At 34.2% G+C, this 17,094-nt stretch overlaps 4 protein-coding genes across 4 annotated transcripts; 2 read left to right on the top strand and 2 right to left on the bottom strand.

Moving 5' to 3' along the window:
* The first annotated feature begins 520 nt into the window (after positions 1–520).
* LOC125859332 (cell division cycle 20.2, cofactor of APC complex-like) lies at positions 521–2,618 on the top strand. The gene is made up of 8 exons (XM_049539055.1): positions 521–607; positions 717–818; positions 941–1,132; positions 1,207–1,476; positions 1,573–1,675; positions 1,758–2,074; positions 2,213–2,380; positions 2,459–2,618. Exons 1-8 carry the CDS (start codon positions 521–523, stop codon positions 2,600–2,602), a joined length of 1,383 nt encoding a protein of 460 aa, XP_049395012.1. The 3' UTR covers positions 2,603–2,618.
* Positions 2,134–5,759, bottom strand: LOC125859319 (pentatricopeptide repeat-containing protein At1g02060, chloroplastic). Its single transcript, XM_049539041.1, has 2 exons — positions 3,122–5,759; positions 2,134–2,578 (listed from the first exon to the last, which is right to left on the bottom strand). Exon 1 carries the CDS (start codon positions 5,604–5,606, stop codon positions 3,450–3,452), a length of 2,157 nt encoding a protein of 718 aa, XP_049394998.1. The 5' UTR covers positions 5,607–5,759; the 3' UTR covers positions 2,134–2,578; positions 3,122–3,449.
* A 1,284-nt stretch (positions 5,760–7,043) lies between these two features.
* On the top strand, positions 7,044–10,427 carry LOC125859331 (ATP synthase subunit delta', mitochondrial-like). The gene is made up of 2 exons (XM_049539054.1): positions 7,044–7,443; positions 9,850–10,427. Exons 1-2 carry the CDS (start codon positions 7,186–7,188, stop codon positions 10,192–10,194), a joined length of 603 nt encoding a protein of 200 aa, XP_049395011.1. The 5' UTR covers positions 7,044–7,185; the 3' UTR covers positions 10,195–10,427.
* Positions 10,428–10,485: 58 nt separating this feature from the next.
* LOC125859326 (superoxide dismutase [Fe], chloroplastic) lies at positions 10,486–13,585 on the bottom strand. Its single transcript, XM_049539050.1, has 9 exons — positions 13,380–13,585; positions 13,261–13,304; positions 13,007–13,081; positions 12,147–12,335; positions 11,566–11,737; positions 11,359–11,477; positions 11,227–11,253; positions 11,076–11,099; positions 10,486–10,965 (listed from the first exon to the last, which is right to left on the bottom strand). Exons 1-9 carry the CDS (start codon positions 13,435–13,437, stop codon positions 10,759–10,761), a joined length of 915 nt encoding a protein of 304 aa, XP_049395007.1. The 5' UTR covers positions 13,438–13,585; the 3' UTR covers positions 10,486–10,758.
* Positions 13,586–17,094: the final 3,509 nt, after the last annotated feature.

Raw genomic sequence — 17,094 nt, 5'->3', positions numbered from 1 at the left:
TTGATTAAAATCCGCAATACTTATATATTGTCTATTTGGTTCTTCAATTGATTTTTAAATAATAGTTAATTACTTTCATGTATGAATGATATCGTGTTTGAATTAAAGTTAATTGAGAATGGACATAATATTGTATTAAAACCTTAATTTGGTAATTCGATTTTTAAAAATGTTATAACATTATCGTTTTCTCTGATGTCAACTTAATGTGAAAATATTATTTCTTTTCTTAATTATTTTATTTAAGAGGAAACACAAATCTCGGCTCTAATCAAAATAGAATTCGCCTTTTTATTTTTACTTAATTTATAAAAAAGTTCATTTTAAATTACAGTTAGTTTTACAATTTCCTCTTTTATTTATGTTTAAAATAAATAATTACCGTTGAGGGGAAACAAACCGAGGTCTCCTTTAGCGAACAAACTAATTTGGCGCGAAACAGCCATTAACTTTAACTGCCATTCTCAATAAGCTTTTGTTCAACAGCAATATAGAAAAGGCTACTGAGAAATGTACGAAAATGAATGAAAATTCATTAACAAGAATTCAACCAGATTGGTATTCTCCAACTCGCCTTCACGATACTCCGCTCGACTATGATTTTCCTGTAATTAATCAATCCACACTATGCGTTTTTTTTTTCTCTCCTTTGTTAATTTCTGTTTTTCTGCATTTTGATGAATTGATATGTGATTTTGAGTGTTTTTGTGATGCAGGGTGATAGATTTATACCCAATAGAAGCCTGATGGATCTTGATCAAGCACATACTTTACTCACCAACAGAACGAATAACAAACTCCGAAAACCAAACTTCAATGTTAGTTTCTTGCTTGACTTGTTTCTTCATCGCGTTTTAATTTTTCTTGCGATTGCTGATTGTGGAAAGAAATTATGTATCTGGACACCCATTTTAGTTGTTTTCTTGTATGATTTTGATAGGATGAATATAGAAGGAAAATGGAGGAAAATCTAAAGTTGGATGTAGAAGGAAGACCATTCAGAATGATGGTTTTTAGAGGAAGTCCTAAATTGAGTAGACAATCTACGCGTCTAATTGATGAAATGAGGCGTAGTGACAAAGAAATTCCCCTGCAAATTAATGAGAATAGGAGATATCGAAAGTTTCCTTTGGTAAGACTTGAATTTAGATGAAGTTTATGAGACTATTGATTGTGTTATGTAATATGTTGGGATATTATATGCAGAAAGCAACTCGAGCTTTAGATGCTCCTCTTTTATCGGATGACTATTACTCGAATGTTATGGATTGGGGAAAATCCAACATACTTGCTGTTGTTCTGGGGTCAATTCTATATATATGGAATGCTCAAGTGCAAAAAGCTGGGGTACTGATGGAAGTGAAGCGTGAAGACGATTGTCCTACTAGTGTAGCATGGTCTGATGATGGGAAAATAGTAGCAGTTGGTTGTGATTCCTCTAAACTCCAGCTCTGGGATGCTGAGACTTCCAGGCTTGTAAGACTTGTTAATGTTGGTTACATTGTAGTAGAAACAGTATTCTTTCTTGTTGTCTACATTGAAGTAATCAACTTCTTTCGTTCACATAAACAGGTGAGAGACCTGCAAGGCCATCAGAGCAGAGTGGGTTGTGTTTCATGGAATGGTCATATTTTAACCTCAGGGAGTAAAGACAGAGCTATCATTAATCATGATGGTAGTACTAAGCTATTCCATTGATGTATTTGACTAATCTCTATTGTAACAGCAGTCTACTTACTTGTAATTCTCATTGGCAGTGCGAGCAAGAAGCAATTTGGTCTCTGTAATGAGAGCACATAGAGGGGAAGTTTGTGGCGTGAAGTGGTCTAGCACGGGGAATGCACTTGCCAGTGGTGGAAATGACAATCTGGTGTACATATGGGATAGTTTAAAGACGAGCTCAAGGCATTATATGCACCGGTTCAATGAACATCATGCTGCAGTCAAGGCCCTAGCTTGGTGTCCATATAGCAGTGATGTATTAGCCTCTGGAGGGGGCATAGATGATGGATGTCTTAAGATTTGGAACACACAGAAGGGGACATGCATCAGCACCAATGAAACTGGAGCTCAGGCAAGTTTTAATATCACTTTTGCAATCTTTCTGAGCAATGACATTTCAGTTTATAGATTTATCACAAATTTCCATCATAAGTTTGATTATTACAAATTTTCCTCATATACATGGTATTGTTGTGAATGAAATTGGCAGATTTGTGGACTTCAATGGAACAGGCATCACAAAGAGATATTAAGTGGCCATGGGTTTGGAACAGGTGAATCTCATTGTCAGTTGTGTTTATGGAGTTATCCTTCCATGGCTAGAATAGGAGAGCCATTGCGTCATGCTTCTTCATCAAGAATTCTGCATCTCTCCCAGGTGAGACTTGAAATTAAAGAAAGTAGGAGTAATAGTTTTATCAAAATTGAGACGGTAACTTCCCTTCTCTTCATGCAGAGCCCTGATGGTTTGACTGTGGTATCGGCTGGAGCAGATGAGACTCTTAGGTTCTGGGAGATATTTGGCCCCCCACAGGAGAGCAGTGAAAATGTAACACATTTGGATAATCTCTTGTCCCTAAAGGCGTCAGCAGTGAGATAATAAGCTGCTTGAACTTTGAAATATAGCTTTGCTAGTAAATAAAACATGTGTTCTACCATCCTCTGTGTCAATTCTCAGCATGCATGATAGATAATAGATTTTTTATCCTTCGGTAAAGAAAGCTATAGTACATCTAGTTCAATTCCAGAAAAACAGGCATTTGCCATGAGACTGAGAAGCATATTATGAAGAATTTTACTCAAATAAAAATGGATTTGGAAGATTTTTTACAAAAGCCAAAAATCAATACATAATGTATAAACTTCAAGGTACAAGTCTATCAGGCCCTTGGTTGAAGCCGTGCGTTTAAAAAATTGTAATCATTGATATTGCTTGGTAGGAAGAAGATCAGATGACGACTTAAAATTGGAGAAGAAACACTATTAAGGTCGTCAAATTGTTCATCTGAGAAATATGGAGTTTTTGACTGTTTAACATGTCCAAGGCTGTTGTAATTAAGCCTAAGACCTATCCCCTGCGCGCATGCACTTGCACCATATTTCTCTTTAATAACCGTACCTGCAAGGCCAACATTACTAAGCAACAAATTTGCTCCAGATGGTGAACCAGAGAGCTCAGGGACTATTAAGTTTTCGCTCTTCAATATTTTTCAAGTCTGTCCAAATCAGACTTCTCCATTGTCAAGAGAAACAGGAATCATGAACCTGATATCACTCATAATCACATTCCAGAGGCATCCAGCCCCAGCTAGCATCGTCATGTAAGTTAAGTATCATATGCAATCCTCAGAACAAAATGTGGTTTGACATAATAATTGAAGAAACAGTAGAACTCCGGCATGCAGATATCTCCTTTCAGACGCACAAGCTTGAACCAATCTATCTGACTACGATTGGCTTGGGATTCTCTTTTTAACAAATTCAGCTTCCTTAGTTCTTCCTTCAGTTTCAAGAGCAAGCCCTAACTCTTCTACGCATTCTAAAGGTTGTTGGACTCCTTTCTCGAGCAACTCATAGTAAATCTCAAATGCTTCTGAAGCTCTACTTGCTTTGCAGAGAGCAGATAAAAGAGTAGTGCATGTATCTACATTCAGAATATGACCCTTACTTAAGCTAAATAACAATAATTTGCATGCCTCCAATAACTTTCTACACCGGCAAAGGAAAGCAACCAAACCTTCCATATCTACCACGTATTCATTTTCATAAAGGCACCGAACAATCTCAAAAGCTCTCTCCCTTAATCCTGTTTGGAAGAGTATTTTCACAGTATCAGTTGAAAGATTGATGTTTTGTCTAACTTTGTTATCTAACATTAGTGTCACCAAGGAAGCACATTCACTTGCACAATTTTTCTTGATAAGTTCTGTAAGGATTTGATGAAAAATCGATGATCTCGGAAGATGGGAGCTTTTCAACATCTTCTCTAGAGTATCGTAAGCAACTTTAGGGTCATTCTTTTGCAGCAAACCTTCGATTAGGGACTCATAAATCACAATATTAGGTACATAATCTCTCCTCAACATCAAAACTAAGAGTTCATGTGCATCATTAAATGTGCCTTCTTTACAATGCCCCATGATCAGGAGTTCATAAGCAAAAGGATCTTGAGTTCCTCTTCTCATTAGTTGCCTGAATACTTTCTCAGCCTTCTTTGTCTTGCCAATCTTGCAGAAATACTCAAACATGGGATTGTACGCTGCAATGAGAGGTGTACAGCCATCATCACGAAGCAATACCTCCTTCTTCATTAGGTCATCAAATAATTTCTCTGCCCTATCAAAGTATCCCTTTTGACAAAAGCTCCGTAATAAGATGCTATTTGTTGCTGAATCAGGTTTCACCTTTAAGTTCAACATATTCTCAAAAACTTTCACTGCTTCATCCAGATTTCCCACATTACAGTGATAGGTAATCAATGTATTGAAAGTACATGTATCTGGAATAAGTCCTCCACTTCCTAGAGTCCCCTCCAAGATCTCCTTTATTTTGTCAAATCTTTTAGCCTCGCAAAGACCTTGTACAAGAGTATTATAAGTAATACTGGTCGGTTTTAGACCACAATCTATCATTTCCTCAAAAACATCAAGAGCCCGTTCAACCTCTTGCTTCTCACAATACCCTCTAACCAAAGTGGTGTAGCTTACAACATTAGGACTCAATTGATGACCCCTCTTGACCATACCCTTTAACACGTTATGTGCAATCTCCACTTTCCCTGCCCTACACAAACCGTCAATAATGGTATTGTATGTAATCACATCCGGTTCACATTCATGCCTTTCCATCTCCTTAAAAAACCTAAATCCTTTATCAACCATGGAGTTCATACAAAATCCTCTAATCAAAATGTTAAAAGTATACACATCAGGCTTGGCACCAAATGTCTTAAGCATTTCATCAAACAGTTCGTAGACCATACCGGTTCGACCCCTCTTAAGCAAAATTGAAAACAAACTATTAAACGTAACCACAGAGGGTGAAATTCCAAGTGACTTCATCACTTTAAACACCTTCAATGATTCTTGAAAAAGCCCAGCTTTACCATAACTTTGAATCAAAGTGTTAAAGTACCTATCTTGAAGCGGTACAGTACCATTAGACCTTCTGGGTATAGATAAAAGAAAGTTCCTTGCTGAATTTAAGCTGCGGGAACTGCCGAGGAGTTGCAACATGAGTAAATACGATTGATGGGTATGTTGAAAACCCATTTTTTGAGTCCAGTTGAAGAAGTAAAGAGCTTTGGAAGGTATCTTGATGAAGCGGAGTGTGTGAAGGACAGTGGTGTGAGAGAGGGAGGGTTGAGTGAGTGAGGAAAGAGAAGATTCAAGATGAGATGACCATGGGTTTGTGTTGATGATACTGGCAATATTTCTAGCTTTCTTGGATTTAGAAGAAGATGATTTCGGCTTGGGATTATCAAGGTGTTTGCCATTTTTGGTCTTGGTGGTTTGTTCGGAGAAAATCTGAACAAGAGTAGAGAAATGGCGGTATCTTAAGATAACGGAGTTGGCTGTTACTGAAGAAAAAGGAGTGATCGCCATCCTGCTAGTCCATTTTTAATGGTTTGCTGCTGCAACCATTTACAATCTGATCAAAATTGAATTTTTACGTATTATTGAAAAGCAAAATTTATGCTTATGGGCTGATGATTGAAGTTTTATTTGATCTTGTGGAGAAGATGTGCGGCAAGGAACGACAGATTTGGCCGGAGAGGTTAGGGTGGAGGTGGGGGAGAAAAGGCCCAAAATAATCCGTTATCTTTGGGTTAAACATTCACAGTTATCTTTGAATTTTCATATGAAACATTAATAGTCCCTCATGTTTACAATATTGGTGCATTTTTGGCCCTTCTTCAAAATTTTGCTTATTTTTTAACATTGATTTTGTATGAAATATTTAATTGTCATTTTATATATTTAGTATAAATAATAACTCTATGTGAGAGATTGTGAGAAGAAAAACACCTTATTTTGTTTAGTAGAAATCGTATTGCAGGTAAAGTCGAGAGGTTCGTCACGACGATTTCACTTGCAATAGTACAAATTTTTCTTTTCTTACAATGTCATATGTTAAAATGTTCTTAGTTTAGCTGCAGTAATATTTATACGGAACAGAATTAGGTGTTCTTCTTATCATATTCTCTCACATAGATTTATTATTTCTACTAAATATTAAAAAAAAACGATGGGACATTCCTTACATAAAATTATGAATAAAATTAATGTTAAAAAATAGGCAAAAAATTTAGAGAAGGACCAACAGTGCACCAATATCGCAAACATGAGGGATTATTAGTGCTCCATGTGAAAACTCAAGAATGACTTTGAGTCTTAACCCAAAGATGATGGACTATTTTGGGCCTTCTCTCGAGTGGGGGACAAAGGGGTTGGGGATGAGGGAGAGTTTTTTTTTTGTGTTTGGATTTTTTTTTATTAAAAAAAAATATTATTTTTCATAATTCAAAATAAGTAAGTCTTTAAAAAGTTTAAGAGAAATTTTGAGATTTTTTTAAATTCATTTTTTTTTCATCATGTTTTTAATAACTTTATGTTTTTGGAGAATATTTAATAATTAATACTAATACTAATAATAATAAATAGCATATTCTTAAGAGGTTCAGTACATGAGTAATTTACTTGATATGTATAGGAGATAGTATGAATTAAGAAAATTCTTTTTGATTTTTTTTTATTTATTACAATCATGTGACACAAAGAAGTTATGAGAATTTAATACTCTCAATTTTGATTTTAAAATCAAATTTCTTATTCAATTTTGAGCAATAATCAACTTTGATAAAATTTCTCGATAACTCCAATATAAAAAATAAATACTTATGTTAGGTAAATAATCAAAATATTACTGAAGTGCATATAATATATATCTATACTATAGCCTTTTATGAAACTATTCAAATTCAAATTTAATTATATCAATTTAAATAGTGACTATTTCCCTCTTTTCTCTCCATATTCCTGAACTTTAGCGGTCCTTCTTTGGGCCTGTAATTTGATCCGAAATAACCTGAACCTCTTTGCACAGCCCCCTGAACAACAGCGACCTGCCCTGCCATTTCCGATCAATCGCCGCCGATCTCCGCCTCCTGAACCATCCACAATCATGCTCCGACAAAGTTCTAGACTCCTAACTAGAGCCACCACGATGACGTGGCGCCGCCCTTTTTCAACAGACCTGCCAGCGGCGAATCGCGTTGATTCCACTTTTCCGGAGGCTTGGAAGAAAGTAATACCCAACACGGAACCTCCTATGACTCCCTCTGCCTTCATGAAACCTAGGCCCGTAATTCCATCATCTATCCCTTCCAAACTCAGTGTCAACTTTGTCCTTCCTTATTCATCTGAACTCTCCGGTATAGAGGTAATGTACAAACGAAATTCTTTTCTTTCTATTAGCATTTATTAATTTAACTACTTATTCTAATTTGTGGTTAGTAAAATGGAATTCTGGAAATGTTTTGGTGAAATCGGGAGAATTTTTTCGCTTTTCCCTTACGCTATCTCTATCTTTCCTCTGATTGCTTTCTCTATTTTGACTTTCTTTTCTAGATTTGTTTCTTTCAAATTGGTTGTTGACAATTAACAAGCTGAGTGAGGCAGAGAAAAATGAGAATTTGTTGGATTACAAATACGTTCAGCCTTTGATTTATTAATGATCTTCGAGTGTGTTATAGATGATTTTATATAATTCCAACTTCTCCCATGCTAATGACTGAGATGAATTGATGGTGGATGCTAGTTTCAAGTATCAGAACCAACTGTAAACTACTGTTGCTTTTCCTATTCTAGTTTGGTGGTTGCTTAGTTTCAAGTTCACAACCAATTTTAAACAGTCGTTACTTTTGCTGATGTTGTGGCTTAGTTCTTAAAACGCATGAAATGCGTTGAAGATCAACCAGCTCATGATATGCAGATGTCATCAGTCATGCTAGTCAATTTCTCATGTTAAAGCTTGAAATGGCTGGGTTGCAATAAATCCTTGAGTATTTTCAAGAAATCTTGTTCCAGATAAGCTCTAGTTCTGCTGTACGAACTTGGATGATACCAAGTTCACATTTGTTAACTGATAATGACATGAAAATAAAAGCTGGAAAATTACTACATTGGAGAATTGTATCAGTCGAGTAGATTACAAATGTTTTGGTGTTAAGACTTGTTAATTGAAGGGAAATATATTAAGACCAGGTAGTCAAGTGCTTGATGCAGAGACTATGTCTTGCTTTTTTCCTGTCCTTGCTAAATGACTTATTTGTAAGCAATATGCCCTCTCCCCTGTTGCTTTAACCCTACATTATTCAACAATAACTTTCTGTGGGCATTGACTACAGAATTAGATAGTGCACAAAATTTGGTTTCTGCTCTGATCTTTTCGTTTGCTGCTTCTTTAAATGTCTAGTGATGCTTGTCCTCTACCATCAATATTATGTGCATTCAACTTGTCAAGTACAGGTTATGTGTATTAATTTTAAAAAAAGGCATTACCTCAACAATCAAATGGAATCATGAGCCTAGAGTAATATATTTGCTTCTGCTAGGCAAGCTACCCTTCATTTTTCTATCTTAGTATATGTCCTTTCCATTTGATCCATCTTTTGAGCATATGGAGTTTAAGTATTTTGAATGAATATCTAAGGATTCTCTTGATACATGTTTAAGTTAATAGCAGTTGAAATATGTGAAAGTATGGTAGTACAGAGTGAACACTATATCAAATCTAAAAGTAGCATAAGTCAATTTTTTATTTTGTTTTTGGAAAGATGGAAGTTTTATTTTTCTGGTAGATGGCTAAAGTGAGTTGGACATCCTAAAATGGAAAAAGGGGTAAAGTAAATCATGAGTCGTGACCAAAGAGGTAGCAGCTGTCAGATAAATTGATATTTGAGAGATCGATTGGATCAAGGAAATTTCTTATGATACTGATAAATAATAGCTTTCTAATGTCTTAAATTTTCAAAATAGCAGCTCTGTGCCTCTGTCACTTTCTAGGGATGAATAGATTTTGTGGTTGTGTGTTGACAAGGAAAAATGACTGATGATTTGCGCTTTCATTTTAATTCAATTTGGTAGTCTGTAGTTTCCATGGGCATCTGGCTTAGGTACCTTATTAAAGAAAAGTCTTTGGCATTCTAGTCAAGAAGTTGTACTTGCAACAATGGATTCAGGATTTGAACTTATGAATTCCGGATGCAGCTGAATTGAACGATCATTTGAGTTACTGGGTTCGAAATTTAGTAGATCTCCTTTGAACATACACTTCTTAACTCATATACTAGGCTGCGCCAAAGCTACTGGGTGCGGTCAAAACTGTAGCTTCTATTGCCCCCACCTCCCCACACACACGAAATAAAAACATTTCCAGCTGCTTAAGGTGAAGGGAAAAGATAAATAAGAAGCTTTTAGACAGTAGCTGTTCTCACAGCTTTTCTGAGCTGTATAAGACTTCTCAACAGTTTATCAGCTTGGGTGCTAACCACTGTCTGGTAGTTTGTAAGTTTACTTTTAATTGGGAATGGTCAGTTATTTTCAGAAATCATAAATGCACATTCCAGTATCTGACTGTTGCGCGTATTATGTTTTTGATTAGCAACTAGAACTGTTGCCTGAATCTCTAAAATTTTGTTATTCAATTTCAATGCTGTGGCTGGATGTCATATTTGGTGTCATGTGATTCAAGAGAACTTGTCGATATGAAGAATGTGCATGGATTACATCCATCTGAAAATTCGAATTCCAAGATGTTTATTCCCTTTTTTCAATCATATTGCAGGTTGATATGGTTATCATCCCTGCTACTACTGGACAAATGGGTGTTTTGCCTGGGCATGTTGCGACAATTGCAGAGCTAAAACCCGGCGTCTTATCAGTTCACGAAGGCAATGATGTGACCAAGTACTTTGTGAGCGGTGGGTTTGCATTTGTTCATGCAAATTCTTTCGCAGATATAGTTGCTGTTGAAGCTGTGCCACTTGACCAAATTGATCCCAATTTGGTTCAAAAGGGACTCATGGAGTTCACACAGAAGCTAAGCACTGCATCAACTGACGAAGAGAAAGCCGAGGCCCAGATTGGAGTTGATGTACACAGCGCCCTTAATGCTGCTCTGACCGGTTAAATAGAGTCTTTGTACCTGTTCACTTATCTTTTCCTTCTGTATCTGTTGGAAACCGCAAATTCTTCCTGATTTTCAACAGATTTATCCTTGTGCATGCATGGTGTTACCTGTTTTTAGTCCTGCATCACATGAATAAATGCAGGGGACAAACTCTCCTAATGTATACATGGTTAGATGCCATATCATCTGTACCTTCAAACTTCAGTAATGAGAATTATATTGTTTCAAAGATTTTTTTTTTCAGTAGTAGCTGAATTCATGCTATCTAATAAAAAAAACCTCTTTCTAGCACCTGCAATATCGAAAGCTTTCTGTATCATTCGAAATTAGTATGATGCACTGGGCAATTATAAGGAATCAAAATCAGATGAATTTCACTATACATGTACTTCTCACATCGTAATTCTACTTCTAACATCAAAACCCCAGCTTTATCTTGCTATTACATTCGTTACACTTCTAACATCCTAACTCCAGTTTTATCTTGCTAAGCCGTTTTATTCTGCTTTCGCAAAATTGACCTGATACCATTTCCAAAACTGAACTTGAGAGGAATGACGCAAATTAGTCCCCCTCAGAATCTGTAGTTTCCACATACATCTCTCTAATTTCATTACCGGCTTGATACTCCTCTTCCTCCTCTTTCTTCTTCCTCTCTTCTTCTTTTTCCCGCTCAGCAGCTTGAGCTTGAGCTGCTTCAAGCCTAGAACTCACTGCCTCCCATGATACAAGCTTCTCCATAAAGATTGATATGTAGTCAGGGCGCCGGTTCTAGAGGAAAAGAGATGACAGTGCAACCATTAGACCAGCACAATTTTTTCTATAGGAATTTTATAGGAAAACCCAGGACATATTTAAGCAATTTTATCAGCTAGGCTTACCCGGAAGTCCAGATAGTAAGCATGCTGCAGTTTCAAATAAAAGATTTAGAAAATTAGATTTGGTATCGATAACCATTACTATCACCAAATAGCAAAAAGATATGGACCAAAATGAATCAAATATATGGGCAAAAGAGCACGCTCTGCGTACCTCCCAAACATCTATAGTGAGGAGTGGCTGCATCCAATAAGACAGTTGTGAGATTCACCGAATGATTGTAACTACCATGCTAGAATTTGAAACCTCCACCAAAGCAACAGAGAAGAATGCAGTTCTACTCACCGAGTAATCCCAAACGAGGGGGTTTACAGCATTAGGTGTTTTCACAATTACAAGCTTTTTGTCGTCATCGGAAGGATGGGGATTTGACGCGTTTCCTACATCAAGTCTATTTGCTTTGTCTGCAAAGTGAGTAGAAGAAGCATTAAGATTACAGTCAGGGTTACAGGAACAAGTAAGTATGCAGATAAAAGGTAAAGAATTTCTCACATGCAAGCCAAGCCCACCCAGAACCAAATTGTGTTGCAGCAGCTGCCTTAAATATTTTAACAAATGCTTCAAAGGAGCCGAAGTCTCTGTTGATTAATTTTAATAGTTCACCAGATGGCTCTCCTCCTCCACCAGGTTTCATAGACTCCCAGAAGAATTGATGGTTCCAAGCCTGTATAGAGAGAGGGCCAGGGGGATATAAAAGACGTTGAATTAGATGGAGAATATCAACCAAAACACATGAAACTATCGAGCCATTGGACTTCTCTATGATATTTCTTCACTTATTGGTAGAACTTCTATGTAATTCTCAACACCTAACTGTGATCTTAATCAAATATGTATTACAAATAAACATTACAACCATACAACCATAAGGTTTAATTGGAATACACTTGTCAATTGTAAAACAAAAAATGTGTAGCCTTGATGAAGAATAAATTGAGAAGCTGAATGATAAAAGACTAGGGGTACCCAGTTCTGTTCTCCAAAATAGACATTGCACTTGGAGATTCCCCCAAGAAGGTAACAAAGGGTGGGGATGGGGGTGGGGGTGAGGGATCTACTTGTCTGTTTCTCACCTGTGCAGCATTGTTGAATGGTGGAAGGAGATTGCCTTGGTTATATGTAATAAGTATTATGTCCTCTAGCGTCAGTTCATCCAGTTCTGTTCCGACTATTTGCTTGTTTAAGTTGTCGACATAGGCCCTGTGATGCTTCCCCCAATGATATTCAAATGTTGTCCGGCTCATATGAGGCTCCAGAGCATTCTACATCATGATATCCACATGTGAAATGTCTAAAGCATATTGAAGGAGAGAAACTAAGTTACAGGCAAGAGGTCATGTTTTCTTCTTCTTCGAACAGAGGTCTATCATTCATTTGAAAAATTCAAGCTGAAGCATTATCATTCTTCAGATAGGGAAATGGGAAGGGTGAGAAGAGCAGGAGTGTTAGGGGCACCATTTTGTGGTTTTACGATTGGAGCCCATCATTCCAAGACTTGATTTTCCCAATCCATAAACTTAAGAAATTTTGGAACTGAATCATGGTACTCACTAACGCTCACAGTCAATACACTTCTATAACAAAAGCACTTTCAGGATGTAGTTAACAACAACAACAACATCATACCCGGTGGAATCCCACAAGTAAGGTCTGGGAAGGGTAGAGTGTACATAGTCCTTACCACTACCTCACAGAGATAAAGAGGCTCTTTTCAAAAGACCCTCGGTCCAAGTGTAGTAAATTCAAGTACAAAGAATAAGAAAACATAGCAACTAACAAGGGAAGCACTACAAATCCTACAAGAAAGGAACAAGAACACAAAATAGTGCGATACTCGAAACACAATAAACAACAAACAACGATGATAGATTCAGGATGTAGTTGACAAAAAGAAGAAATTCCGATGTTGTTTGAAAGTTGGAACAATAAATACCATAGGATAAGGTGGAGGATTCAGCTCAAATTTAGCTGTAACTTTAACAGGACCAGCTTTCCTCGCTAACTGTTTCTGCAACAAAAAAGTCTCTTCAGCAATAAGAAAAATAAAATAAAGACAGAGCCTTCGTTCTCACTGAAGCATTTCGTCGAACACCACGTGTACTACATGAACTCAAGTAGATAATCAACTCCTTTTTGTCTATCTTATCAAAATCTAACCGGAAAAAAACGTCAAGAAAGCAGAAATACCTTGTGGGTTCTCCAATTTAGGCTTAGACATGACTCATGAAATCCTACATTACCAATACAAATTAAGCGTAAAAATACAGAAAAAAGTAGTTTGGAGTGAAAGGTAGAAAAAACCGAACCTGGGGAAGGAAGAAATGGAGAGAATAGAGTAACAGAAGCTATTGCGGCGGCCATCATTAGTTCTTGAATTGTGAGTGTGCTGAATTTGGCTGCTTTGCTTATGGGGAAAACAGCAAAAGCTATCTGTGAACTGTAGTCGCCAAAATTTCAAAAAGGTGAAGTTGGAGGTATGAGGATAATTAACCCTCCAATAATTCACATTCTAATGTATACAAAATACTTTTATTTTTAAATTGTGTTATGGAATGCAAGAAATTACAAAAGAAAAATAAAAAGAGAATGAATAATAATTTTTTGTAATGATTCTTTCATTAATTTAATAGAAGGGTATATCTCATTATTTATAAGTTATTAAAAAATAACAATTTATAACTAATATAAATCCTGCACTTGAAATGAAAATAAATACTATAAATATTTTAAACTTAAAATAAAAATAAAAATATTCTGTCATTAATGTTTAATCATATAGTAGAAGAAAAGTAAATTTCTAACATTTTTTCTTAAATTACTTAATTATTTTTTAAATATGTTGTTCTCCTGAATTTTGTTGTGACAATCTAATAAAGTTGGTTCTCCCCACATTTTTCTTCTACTATATTAGGCCTGTTTGGTCAAAATTGAAACGTATAAGAATAATACTAAATAGAGTATATTAGTAATGTTGCATTATATATATAGATTATTTTTTATGCATTGTTTGATTTGATGTATTAAAAATAGCATACATTGCATACATATATTTATTTATAAAGATATCCTTCACAATTTTGATGGAAAAGATGTAAAAAAAGATTTTAAGGGGCAATGAGGTCTTTAACCATGTTAATGCTTGTATTAAAACTCCTTGCATTACTAATATCTAGAAATCTATGTTGTTAGTTATACACACCTTAATACACCGAGTGAATAACCATATCATGAAAAAGTATACCAAACAAGGTATTACTAATACATAGAGTTAATGAATGCATTATTTCTGCTAATACACTCTACCAAACGAAATTAGTGTTTGTGAAATATCTTGAGTGTCTTTGAATTTGCACGTTTTTGTAACATGACTTGTTTGTTTGCAACTTTCACATAATGCATCAAATCTCCACAAACATAATTAACCTTTTTTTTTTGGTGATTTGCGTAAAGGGTATCTTGAATAACTTTATCTTGTTTAAGAGTTTTTCTTTGTTTTTGTATTTGAAGAACACTTATTAATTCTGCCAGAAAGATGGTAGAGAGATTTTTTGACTCTTTCAAAGTGAAGCTTATAGACTCAAATCTCTCAAAAAAATAGTCATAATTTTTTTTTCCAACTATTCTATTATATTTAAAATCTTCGTCAAGCAACCTAATTTTATTGACAATCAAACGACATTATGTTTGAATACTTAGTGATGATCTCACATTTTTGCATTTTAAGAGATTCAAAATCTCTTTTCAAATTCATAATTTAATTGTGTGCCTTGTTCACTTTCTTGATATTCCTTTTCGAATTCTTTTCAAGCTTCTCTAGTTATCTCACATGCAATGATTTCAGAGAAGATTAAATCTGCAACTGGAGATTGAATTATAATATTGGCGTTATATTATTTTATTTTTTTTCTTTTGAATGAAGTTTAATTTTGATATCAGTAGAATTTTTAGAGGGTGATTGTATGAGGTTAATTTTTCATTATAACTTTCCACAAATTATAAGTTTCAAAATAAGATTTCATCTTAACTCTTCAAATTTAATAATTTTCTCTAATGAAGATTTGAGAGGCACTGAAAGAGAGAATATTGCTTGTCATGGTTGAAACACAAGGTTAAAAATAATATATGCTAAAAATCAATTAAAAATAGTCTTGCATTAAAAATAAAAGCACAAATTAAAATTGAATTAAAAATAAAAATAGATTAAAAAGGTGATTGAAAGTTCTTCCTTAATGTTCTCACAAATTTATTGAGATCAATGAACGGTTCTGATACCACACTTTTGAAATCGAAAAATAGAAAAAAAAAGATGGAGATTTCGAGACTACCAACCCCATCTTATTGCTTTAGTTAGAGATAAGATAACTAATTTGAGGCATATGACAATGAACAAATTAATCTAACACCCAAATGCTAGCAAAGACTTAGGGTAAAGTTCTCTTACTCGAGCCGAGGGGGTTTAGAAGACTAGCAGATTCATCAATTTTGCACAATGAACACATTGAGTTGATAATAAATTATCTACTTGAATTTAGATATCTAAGAACCATAATTCCAGTTTGTCTTTAATTCACTCTATGTGGGATTTGACCTTGTTGGGTTCCCATATTTTGACAACGATTGTTTAATTCATATTAGAGGATGTAATTTGCAAAATTAAAATTTTGAAGTTGTTGCCATTTTAGGTTGTAATTTGAGTGAAATTAGATTTTTTAAATCGTTGTTGAAAAGTTATGTTTAGAGATTATAATTTGTAAAAATTTATTAATAAACTGTTATTTTGAAAACTACATGATTATTGTTTTTGTCCATTGCAGTGTATGTTCAATACTAGGAGTCAAGAATCTTCCTTGGTTCTACTTGATCCATAAATGGCTATGAAATAATCAGATAATAATGGATGAAGCTGCCATCACAACTGCTGCTACGAAAGTGAGCCTTCGAAATCATTTGACCTCCATTAGTGACTGAAAATACATATTTCATCACGATCAACATGATAATACACATATCGAACATGAAAGGATTATTCGGTGATCTTTTTCTTAAAGATACGAATAAATATCTAAAAAGAAAATGATTGAGATGTGTTATCATACAACCTCTCATAAATCTCTTTTAAAAAGAAGATAGTATAAATTATTTTAATTAGAGAAACCAATTACATAATTAGATGAGTTACCAAAAACATTTTTTCTACCTGGAGCTTACAACAACATTCTTGAAAATATTCTCTCATCTAAGCAGATTAAATATCAAGTCAATTTAGTAAAGAATTATTATTGAAATTAATTAAATATCAAATTATTCAAAATTATTTGTAAAATGGTTTAATCGGAAAAAATGAATTAATAGACCATATACTAAAAATTATGCTGCATGTGCTCGGAACAATGTGTTTGATTTTTCATTTTTTAAATTTATGTTGTGTTATTAGTTATTTTAAATTAAGTGTGTCTCAATAAAGTTAATGGTTTAAAATTAAGTTTTATTAAAGGATCATAAATATATACATAATAATAATAATATAAGTAATTTAGAGTAATTTTTTATTATAATCTGGATTGATTTATAACTTTTTTTTTAAAACAAAATTATTATTATTTTGACTTATAACTTATAAACACTTCTTTTTTCTTATTTAAATTATAGAGTATATAAGTGTTTAAAAATTATTTTAGCTTAAAAACATTTAAATAAGTAGACCGAAATAGCTCTAATTCTTAACTACTACTTGTTTTGGTTTTATATTAGATAATAAATTAATATTATTATTTAATAAAAATAGAGACTAATTCTAGTTAATAAGATGTTAGTCATTTGGTAGTAATACATTATCTTGGATGTTATTGTAAAAAAAATTCTAATAAATAATAATATTATTATTTAATAAAAATAGAGATTAATTCTAGTTAATAAGATAGTCATTTGGTTGTAATACATTATCTTGGATGTTATTGTAAAAAAAATTCTTTATTAATACAAAAATTTGAGTGGTTTAATTCAAAGTTCTAAAATATTTAT

The sequence above is a fragment of the Solanum stenotomum genome, chromosome 3, assembly GCF_019186545.1.
Source record: "Solanum stenotomum isolate F172 chromosome 3, ASM1918654v1, whole genome shotgun sequence".
In the NCBI taxonomy this organism is placed as follows: Eukaryota; Viridiplantae; Streptophyta; class Magnoliopsida; order Solanales; family Solanaceae; genus Solanum; species Solanum stenotomum.
The sequence above is the reverse complement of the archived record's forward strand: the minus strand, read 5'-3'. Positions and strand labels throughout refer to the sequence as shown.

What these genes read in the sequence shown, in the direction of transcription:
- LOC125859332 (XM_049539055.1), top strand. Translation starts at nt 521, where the DNA reads ATGAATGAAAATTCATTAACAAGAATTCAACCAGATTGGTATTCTCCA. An exon ending in CGCTCGACTATGATTTTCCT is followed by an intron (nt 608 to 716) that starts GTAATTAATCAA and finishes TTTGTGATGCAG; the next exon opens with GGTGATAGATTTATACCCAA. An exon ending in TCCGAAAACCAAACTTCAAT is followed by an intron (nt 819 to 940) that starts GTTAGTTTCTTG and finishes TGATTTTGATAG; the next exon opens with GATGAATATAGAAGGAAAAT.
- LOC125859319 (XM_049539041.1), bottom strand. Translation starts at nt 5,606, where the DNA reads ATGGCGATCACTCCTTTTTCTTCAGTAACAGCCAACTCCGTTATCTTA.
- LOC125859331 (XM_049539054.1), top strand. Translation starts at nt 7,186, where the DNA reads ATGCTCCGACAAAGTTCTAGACTCCTAACTAGAGCCACCACGATGACG. An exon ending in CTGAACTCTCCGGTATAGAG is followed by an intron (nt 7,444 to 9,849) that starts GTAATGTACAAA and finishes ATCATATTGCAG; the next exon opens with GTTGATATGGTTATCATCCC.
- LOC125859326 (XM_049539050.1), bottom strand. Translation starts at nt 13,437, where the DNA reads ATGATGGCCGCCGCAATAGCTTCTGTTACTCTATTCTCTCCATTTCTT. An exon ending in TCCATTTCTTCCTTCCCCAG is followed by an intron (nt 13,305 to 13,379) that starts GTTCGGTTTTTT and finishes TTGGTAATGTAG; the next exon opens with GATTTCATGAGTCATGTCTA. An exon ending in CTTACTATCTGGACTTCCGG is followed by an intron (nt 10,966 to 11,075) that starts GTAAGCCTAGCT and finishes CTTTTCCTCTAG; the next exon opens with AACCGGCGCCCTGACTACAT.